Below are 9,810 nucleotides of genomic sequence, written 5' to 3'. Positions count from 1 at the left end.
GTAATACGTTACAGTATGATTATAATTATTGCATCTTAATGTTATATGGTAAATTATTCTGTCAAGTATACAATATATATATATATATATATATATATATATATGTGTGTATATGTATGTATGTAGATATATATATCTACATCTTTTTAATTTCAAATGCATCAGATATTAACGTTGAAATTTCAGTAAGATTTATATATTTATATAATTCGTTCACTATTACACGTATTTTATTTAAGATTATAGAAACAATATTGTATATGAAGTGTTACAAAAAATATATAAAGTACTGATTTAATTAATGACTTCTTCGGCGTTGTGATCGACAGGCATATATTCAAGAAAATAATCAACAACAGTTTGACATGGACTTCTTTTTTATTTTTTTTTTTTCGCATAGATATGATTTATCATAAAAGTGTATGTATGTAATTTGTATATCATATTTTTAAATCAGTAATATAGATTACTGATTTAATTAACGATTTCCTTCGGCGTATGATCGATAGGCATATATTCGAGAAAATAATCAACAACAGTTTGACATGGAGTTCTTTTTTATTTTTTTTTTTTTTTTTTTTTTTGTATAGATATGATTTATCATAGAAGTGTATGTATTTATGTATTGTGTTTTGGAATTTTTAGTGATATTTTATTTATATTCTGTATATGTATATTAATATAAACGTAAGCACACGCAAATATATGTATAAATTGCGATATACGTGCGTGTTCATACGTGAATTATCGACACGATGCGTCGCATGCATGTGCAACATTTCCAAGCAGCATAATAACAATGCTGTCTTTTTTCTCTATTTTTGCAATCTAATCGATTCTCTTACAATATTTACTTATTAAATATTTACAGCGATAATTTTTTTCTTGTAATTCATTTATCGACATGTTTCCAACAACGTTTTCTTTAATTATATATAAATTATTTTAATTTTATTTACTGCGTCTCAAGTGCATTTCATGTTTTTATCCCATCGAATGAAACATTCTACTGTTGGAGTAGAATGGAATCTTTCAAGGAGACAAATTTAAATCACTAATCCTTAACTCATTCACACTTTTCAGTATATCTCATTTTTACAGTGTGAAAAAAGGAATAACGATGATCGTAACTTTTTCTTCATTTTCATCCTTTCTATTTTCTTTCTAGTTTTGTTTTGTTCTCGTTTTATTAAAAAAAATATGTAGCTTTTTATATTTTAAAACTTTCTATTACATAATTGATAAAAATGTAATAAAAGGATTTTTTAAACATCCTGTAATTAATTTTGGATTATCAAACATAATATATGCATTTGGAATGCAAGTAAATTATATACTATGATGATAAGATACAATAAAGAAAATAAACATATATCAAGAAATCACGATAAAGGATACATATATCATATAAAAATTTAAAGACGAAGTATAGACTTTCTATTATAAGCAAAGATATAATTATAATTTTGTAGCACTGTATGTTTCCATGTGTATATACATGGAAAATATACAAACACGTTTAAACGTACATGTGTTTCATGCGAGTCAAATACAATATACATGGTATTTTTTTATTTCTTCAACAAAGCAGAAAGTCCATAAAAAATATAAATGGCAAACTTTGCTAATAACCGAATAACAAATCTGAATATCTTGGTATTAATTAATAATTATAATTTATAAATGAAAATATGTTTGATATGAAAAATATTAGACAAAAAATAATGTAGAGAATTCTTTTCTAGAATTAAATGAAAATAATTTTTCATAACTGCACTCAAATTTCCTATTTCATTTTATGTATATTCTTTTATATGTATATATATATATGCATATATATATATATATGTGTGTATATATATATATACATATATATATATATAATATATAGTATATCCAAAAAAAAAAATGTATTTTTCACACTGTACTTTAAATTAGTATAATAATAATTTTATACAATTTGCTACGACACCTGCCACCTGTTATTCATGCAAACATTCCATCCCACGCACTATTATCTGCTCTCTCAATGTTCATAAATAACTAGTTTAAAAAATAGTAGCGCCTTAATATTCACACCATTTGTATCCTTCCGTTTTCCTAATTTCAACATATTTTACATTACGAATTATTTCGTAATGTTATGTTTTGACTGTTCACTCTCATTCTTCTTTAATTACGAATGTATTTTTTTCTTCATACAGTTGAATACATTGTTAAATTCGCAAGATATAAATTAGTAATTCTGTTTATATTTATTATAATAATAGGAAGAACCGTCGCCCTTGCATCAGACTTGGTTATCAATAGTTTTCTTTTTGCGTATGTCTCAAATATAATTTACTTAAAATTGACCTACTTATACACACCTGTGATCTGCAATTTGTTATCTAAGTTACAGCAAACACCGGCTGTTTTGCGAATATCGCTTGATGAAATTGAATATATCCTTTACGATTTTCCAATACAAAGCGTAAAAGAAAAATTATACATAAATTTTAAATTGGGCGATTGACAAGCTGTAGTGACATTTCGCAAGACATAAGAAATACGATAATGTTCTCTTTTTTTTTTTCTTTTTTTTTTTCTTTTTCTTTATTTAAACTTTAAACCATTTCAATGAATTATATATAATAATTATCTTGCATTTACTTTTGTATCATAATTAATAATTAATCTTTATCTTCATTATGTATAGCGGTTTCAGCCATTGTGTCCGTTTTTATATGACAACCTTCTTTATTATCTTTCACTTCTTTTTCTTCGAAGTTCTAGACTATATTACATACACCCGCGCACTACTATCACTCCATTGTTTTTTTTTAATTATATACGACGTTTTTTTAAAAAAACTGCAATTTGATCTCACTTCGCGTAGTTTTTTAACGAGGGAACGTATATTTAAGTCTTTTCAACAGACGATAATGTACCCGTTCACGGTATCGTCAACAACGGTCTTGGCTCACGCTAGTTGATACGTCTTCTACACTAGAAGCATCATCAGCTTCTTGTAAACCTGTGAAAAATGATGTCAACGCCATCGTCGCAACTCCATGCCACTCGCGTTGAGCTGGCTCAGGGCTTTTTTTCCATGTCAAGAATGCCTCACTTGAAATTATATTATAGTCTGATAAACTTGTCATAATATTAAAGAGAATCCCTACAGAAAGAATTTTGTTATATAATTTTACAATAATTATTGATAACTTATTATAAAGAAAAAACTCATATCTTACCATGTGGATATTGTAAATTATGCAAATGAAGTTGAATTGCATAAAGACACTGTAATTCTAAAGATTCATTTGTATCGACAAACCGACGAATTAATTGTTGTAAATTAATGAAAACATCGGTTTTTAAAGACCACCTGTTTGTGTTAGTGTTTACTGGTTCTGAAAATAATAATAATAACAATAATAATAATAATAAAATAAAAAAAAATATTAAAATGTTTTATATTAAAATAGCAAAATATACCCATGGACGTCTCTAAAATGGCAGTCGTTAATACTCGAATAAATTCAGGTTCTTTAATTCGATTACCTACATTTTCCTACAATAATCAAAGAATAAAATAATTATTTAGAATTTTTTAAATATAATTAATAGATTCAAAATATACTTACAATTATCCAACCACAAATTACATCGAAATTACTTTCTTTCATGAGTTTTCTAAGTTCATCATGAATTTGTTGTAATGTGAGCTGATTACTAGTTGAGCTTTTGGCACTATTATAATCACCAGTGCAGAACTCCAAATTCTGAAAGTAATAATGTCATTATTAATGTTATCATTATTATTTAAAAATAAAATATTTATTGATAATTTAATAATAACTTACATAATCTTTAATAATTTTATCAACTTTTTCAAGTTCTGTATCAATTATATTATTCAATTGAAGTCCACTTTGGTCCCACTTATCTGCAACCCATTTAGATCCTTTATCCCGGGATAGTTTTGATAATAATTCTCCAAGGAATATTCCTACATATCCCCTACCCCTTAAACTATCAAATATAGGTTTCAATTCATTTAGAGAGAGTATTTCCTCTTCTATTGGATGTGCTGTAAAAGAAAAAAAAAATACCGTAATATAAATTTTCTTTTTATAATAAAAATAAAATTTTATATTATGACTCTCAGTCCTGTTGAGCAACAATTCCCGCATGGAAACTCTATGGTAAAAAATAATCATCATAATTGATTGCTTTTTTAACATAAGAAGTTTTAATTTATTTACTTACATAGTATCTCCGGTATATATGACCAAACTTTAGGTATGTCAAGCACAAGATCATCAACTACATCCAATATTTCAATGAATCTAAAAAAATCAATTATAGTTTATCGAAAAAATATTTATTTTATATTTTTACAATTTTTATATTGAGATTCTTAATCAGTATCCTTTTGGCTATATTTTTATTAATCAACATATTTTTTTTTTTGTATAAAAATTTCATCATTTTTCATTCTTATAATAATTAAATAAAAATGATTGATTTAATCTTATTTATTTTATAATAAGATATAAATAATTGAATATCACTTACCCATTCCTTAGATGTGATATAGGTAAAATCTTTTGAGTAATCAAATGAGATAGAAGAACCGATATGATTTCTCTATCAAGGGGTGATTTTTCAAGTACAAAGTTAATCAATTCAGATGTGAATTTTGATAATTCGTTGTCGAAATTTTGTTGAATAGCCAATGAAACTTTCTATAAAAGAAAAGATTTTAATGAAATGATTTATGCTTAATAATAAATTTTTATCTATTAAAATAGATTTTTTTATAAAATGTCCTCTTGTTGATCATACAATCAGTGACTTATATAAATATAACATTAAAGTTAATTTACAACACTGTTTAAAAAGATCAAAAAGAAGGTGTTGCGTAATCTAGCACACTAATGACTCATGCATCTCTGCAAAAAATAGAGATGGATCTAAGGAGCGTGCAAATATATTATTATCTATATAATATATTCCATACTATACTATTCAAAATAATTAATAATAATAAAATTTTCATGAATAGATAAAGTTTTTTGTTATTATTCTAATAATATTATATTAAATATAATATTATTCTAATAAATATGAATAAAGATAAAATGTCTGCAATTCAGTATTATTTTAATTATTTCTATTTAAAATATATCTTATTATAATCTTAAATTAAAATTTCTATGAAAATATTTGTTTCTTAGTATATATAATTATGTCAACAAAGAATAATTAATATTATGATGTAATAATTGATATATAAATATAATAAAAACTCACTTCGAGAATAGGATTTTTTAGATAATCTTTCATTATCTTATTTAATGTTTTCAAAAATTCTTCATGTGTCATCGAAGGTTTATGACTGCTAGAGGTAGATTGTGAGGACTTCAATGAGGGTGGTGGCATAGAAACATTTTGACTTTGTGAATTATCTAATAATGAGCTTTCTCTACTTGACGACGAACTGTTTAGTTGATGACTACCATTTCGTGAACTCCTACCATCTGTAATAATAAAAATATAAATGAAAAATATGTATAATATAAGCGAATTAAATTAAATTCTTCTTAAAAGTTTTTTAAGAAATCAGAATCCTTTTGGCTAACAACATCAAGTTTTTTTAACTTTTCAAAAATAAAATATTTCATCATATTTTAAAATTTATTATATTAATTATCTCATTATTTAAAAAAAATAGACATACCATAGGAAGGTTTGTAGTCACGACCATACTCTCTTGGTCCAGTAGACCTTGATCTGAAACAAATTTATAACAATTTAAATATTTAAATTATTTTATATATTTTATATATGACAATTAAAACATTAATCAGAATGTTTTTTTAAATCATATTATATCAGAAACTCTAGCCTAGCAAAATCTATATTTCATCATATATTTGATGAAAATATTAAATAAGTATTAAATAATGAAAAACAATATTTAGCGCACATTATACTAATATATAATATATAATATATACCAATATATAATATATGGTATTTACCCAGAGAGTTGTGGAGATGTTATTCGTTTATCTTGATCTAAAGTTGATACATTTTCTAAACATGCAAATTTATTTGAATTTATTGCTTTTGAGCCGCAACTCGAAGGTGTTTTCCACATATACACATTTCTGCTACCTAATTGTAAATCATCCATTGGAGGCTAAAATAACAATAAATATATTTAATTATTGTTATTCATATATTTATAATTGTAAAATTTTAATATTTTCTAAAAATGTTAATAATATAAAAATTTACAGGTTTATTTTTAAGTTTAGCTGTTTCAACAGAATATTGTGGTCTTGTTCTTACAACAGGTTGACTCCAACCACCATCATCAGTTGGACCAACACCACCTAAATATAAATCAAAATTGTTTGATTAATTATTTATAAAAAATAGTAATGTATAAAATTAAAATCACAAATATATCTAATTAATATTATAATTATATATAAAAAATTAAATATAAAATCAGAATACACAATACAATCATTTTTATCAGAAACTCTAGTCTGGCAAAAAATGTGTAAAATCATCATGCTTGTTAAATTAAATTAAGAAAAATTTTTATTTGTAAAACATTAATTCATAATTTTGCACTTATAATATTTTTATTGTACTTTTATTATTTACATTAATTTTCATATTGTACTGATTAAATACTTACGATTTCTTTTTCTATCACTAGTACGTTCATCCTTCCGAGGTGTATTCAAAGGAGTATTACTTAATTGGCTATCTAATCTTTCAGAATCAGCTTCTTTTAAAATTTGATCTATTGTTTTAGGATTACTATCATCTCTCCTTGGAATCCAGTTATTTGCTCTTAAATCTATGACATCTTGCAGCATGAAACGAATTCGAGAGCTAATTTTCCCATGTCCCCGTCGTGCAACAATATCTTGCATTTTATTAAAATAATCTTGCATTTCCTGATAAAATAAAAAAAGTAATAAATATTTGGGGAAGGGAGGGATTAAATATTTGTTATTAATTATAAAATAAAATGAACTTACCTCTGGAGATACTTTTGATTCTAAGTCTTTTCCAACTGTTGTTAATAATTTGCACAAACATTCCAGACTATCTTCATCGCTCTGAATTAATAACTCTTTTATACAACGATGCATGATTTTAGTTGTTAACATTCCTTGCTTATACAATTCTCCAATAAATCTACAAAGTAAAAAATAGAAGAATAACATGAAGTTAAACAATGTAATAAAAGAAAAATAATATATATATTATACAATAAAAAAATTTAATAAAAAAAATTAATTAAAAAATAAAACTAGAAACAGCAAAAGAAATTATTAGATATAATAATTCTTAATAATAACTTGTATATTTTATCAATATAAACTAATAATTATAAAATTAGATTACATAAAGATTAATATTTTATGTAGTATTTTTTAAAAATTTTAAAAATATGTTTCATATATTTATATTTATATTATTTACCGAATATTTCCTACTGATTTTATGCGTGTTCTTCGTTCTTCTTCTTCAAGTGCTAATTGCAAATCCTTTTTCTTTTCCTTTTTAATTTTAAACATAATAAATTTTATTAATAATGAAAACATATATACTTAATCAAGGAATATATTATATAAAAAAATATATTAGGCTTACAGGATCGGTACATTCCTCTATTTCTTTAAGCTTACTAGCTCTTGCAACTTCATTTACTGGATTTCTTTCAAATTCCTTTTGACAACGATTAATAATGAGTTTTTTAAAAGTATACGAACACTCTTGTTTATCTGAATTTTTATCTGAGCCTGAAACTTCCATAACAGCAAGTTCTTTACACATAAGTGCATATGCTACAGAAAAACTTGGTTCATCAACAGCCTAAAAATTATATAATTAAATTGTACATAATTAATAAATAATCAATTGGTTGCTATAGTAAATAAATTTACCTTTTCGAAGACTAAATTAATTACACCTTGTAGTCGTTCTGGAGTATCCACAGTTAACGCGCGTACTTGATCAACTAAAGTATTAAATTTTTGAGGTGTAAGTTTATTTAATACACTTCTAACTCTTTTGAAAAGAGCTTCTGTTTTTGCTTCTTCTTCACTAAGATTTAATGTTTTTAATCTTGTCGGTCTCCACGCATTTTCAGTTTCTCTTAATTTTACATCTTCTCTAAGAGATAATGAAACATGAATAACATTTGGTTTTGTTGGTTTTGATGATTTTCCTGGATGACTTTTACGATTAGGAGGTGGCTGAATAGAAATAAATATGTTATATTAAAATACAAATACATATAAGAATTTAATGTAAAATAATATTTAAATATCAGAAAAAAATTTTCTATCAAAAAATTTCAGTCCACTACTTTCATTTTTAGTACATCACTCTTTAATTTCAATTTTGATGTAATTTGCAATTTTCAATTTTCTTGACTTACCACTCGTGTATTTAAAGTTGATTTTATAAATCCAGGAAATAAAACATCATGTCTATTCATATTTGTATCTTTAAATGGCCTAAGATCAAGAGTCGTTCTTGCCTATAAAAAATTATTATTTATTAAATTATTATTCATTAAGTATATTAAAATGAAACAATTATAAATAATCATTTTCACGTAATACCTTTGAACTATCTTTCAAAACAACATCTAAATCTGGTAAATTAGATGGTTTAATTTTACTGTTGGGATCATCCTGAAGTTTCATTAAAAACTCACGATCGTAAACCTTTTTACCATTTTTATTGATAGGGCTCCATTGATCTTCCTTATACTTATATTTTAATTGTATCTGATTTGTAATTGGTGTGATCTCAGTTTGAACTAAAGATTCATTTTCAGCTGACTTCTCAATAACAGAAGATACTTGCGACTTGTCTTCATTAGATGTTCGAATTGCGGAAACTTTTGAATTCTCTTCATTTTTTTGTGCTACTATTGCTTCCACATCAGATTCTTCTTTAACTTTCACATGATCAACAACATCATTAGGAACTGATTTTGTTTGCATATTACACACATTCGTTTTATTATTATCCTCTATTTTAGGAGAAGATTCCTTTATAGTTTCTTTGTTACTTGGCAGTTTTTCTATAACAGGTGCTTGTATGAGAACACTTTCCTTCGAGATTTCTGATGTGACGGAAGCAGCTTGTTTCTCCGTCTTTGTATTAACGGAAATAACCTCCTTCTCTTTTTTCGGCTCATAATTATCCTTTTCCTTATTATCTTTCGTAATCTCGCGATTTGTTTCTTTATTGCTATCCTTTGGTGTTAAAGGATCTCGTTTCATTTCAGATTGCACCGGAGGTACAGTGTTTACGAAAGCATCCATATCTGTACCTTCTTTTTCTGCTCCTTTTCGATTAAGTTCTCGGGGCTTAAGCTTATTTTTATTTTTCTGTTTCTGCATGGCTTTACCTATTAAATAAAGACATCATAAAATATAATAATTAAAATTTAATATAAATATTAAAATAATAATAAATAACAAATTATAACTTATAACAAATAACATTATAATTTATACAAAAATTTATAGAAGATGTAAAAAATATATATATATATTTGTTCGCTGAATTCGAAAATCATAAATGGCCAATACAAAAGTATTATTACGTTGATATCAGTACTGAGAGATGTAGCTGTAAAGAAAAGTGAGTATTTCGGCTACAAGCCAAGGATAATTATAGTCCCAGATCACAGTACATTTCGTAGTATGACATTTCACTTTTTTATTAAGTTATTCATAAAATTATATATCTTAAATTCGTAAAAATTAAAAA

General features: G+C 25.0%; 1 protein-coding gene across 10 annotated transcripts in view; it reads right to left on the bottom strand.

Moving 5' to 3' along the window:
- Positions 1 to 561: 561 nt before the first annotated feature.
- Positions 562 to 9,810, bottom strand: part of Eif4g (eukaryotic translation initiation factor 4 gamma) — a 41,163-nt gene continuing 31,914 nt past the window's right edge. For 7 of the 10 annotated variants that reach the window (XM_026441109.1, XM_026441112.1, XM_026441111.1 and 4 more), the window contains 17 exons: positions 8,649 to 9,445; positions 8,462 to 8,563; positions 7,965 to 8,276; positions 7,672 to 7,893; positions 7,501 to 7,577; positions 6,704 to 7,212; positions 6,292 to 6,389; positions 6,033 to 6,193; positions 5,729 to 5,781; positions 5,302 to 5,528; positions 4,564 to 4,733; positions 4,255 to 4,334; positions 3,849 to 4,075; positions 3,630 to 3,767; positions 3,481 to 3,556; positions 3,237 to 3,395; positions 562 to 3,160 (listed from right to left, as the gene is read on the bottom strand). In XM_026441109.1, the coding sequence (XP_026296894.1) occupies positions 2,946 to 3,160; positions 3,237 to 3,395; positions 3,481 to 3,556; positions 3,630 to 3,767; positions 3,849 to 4,075; positions 4,255 to 4,334; positions 4,564 to 4,733; positions 5,302 to 5,528; positions 5,729 to 5,781; positions 6,033 to 6,193; positions 6,292 to 6,389; positions 6,704 to 7,212; positions 7,501 to 7,577; positions 7,672 to 7,893; positions 7,965 to 8,276; positions 8,462 to 8,563; positions 8,649 to 9,445 (3,623 nt within the window). In that variant the 3' untranslated portion in view covers positions 562 to 2,945. 10 annotated transcript variants of the gene reach the window in all.

Source organism: Apis mellifera, linkage group LG6, assembly GCF_003254395.2.
Source record: "Apis mellifera strain DH4 linkage group LG6, Amel_HAv3.1, whole genome shotgun sequence".
NCBI classification, from domain to species: Eukaryota; Metazoa; Arthropoda; class Insecta; order Hymenoptera; family Apidae; genus Apis; species Apis mellifera.
This window is presented reverse-complemented; position numbering and strand designations above follow the sequence as displayed.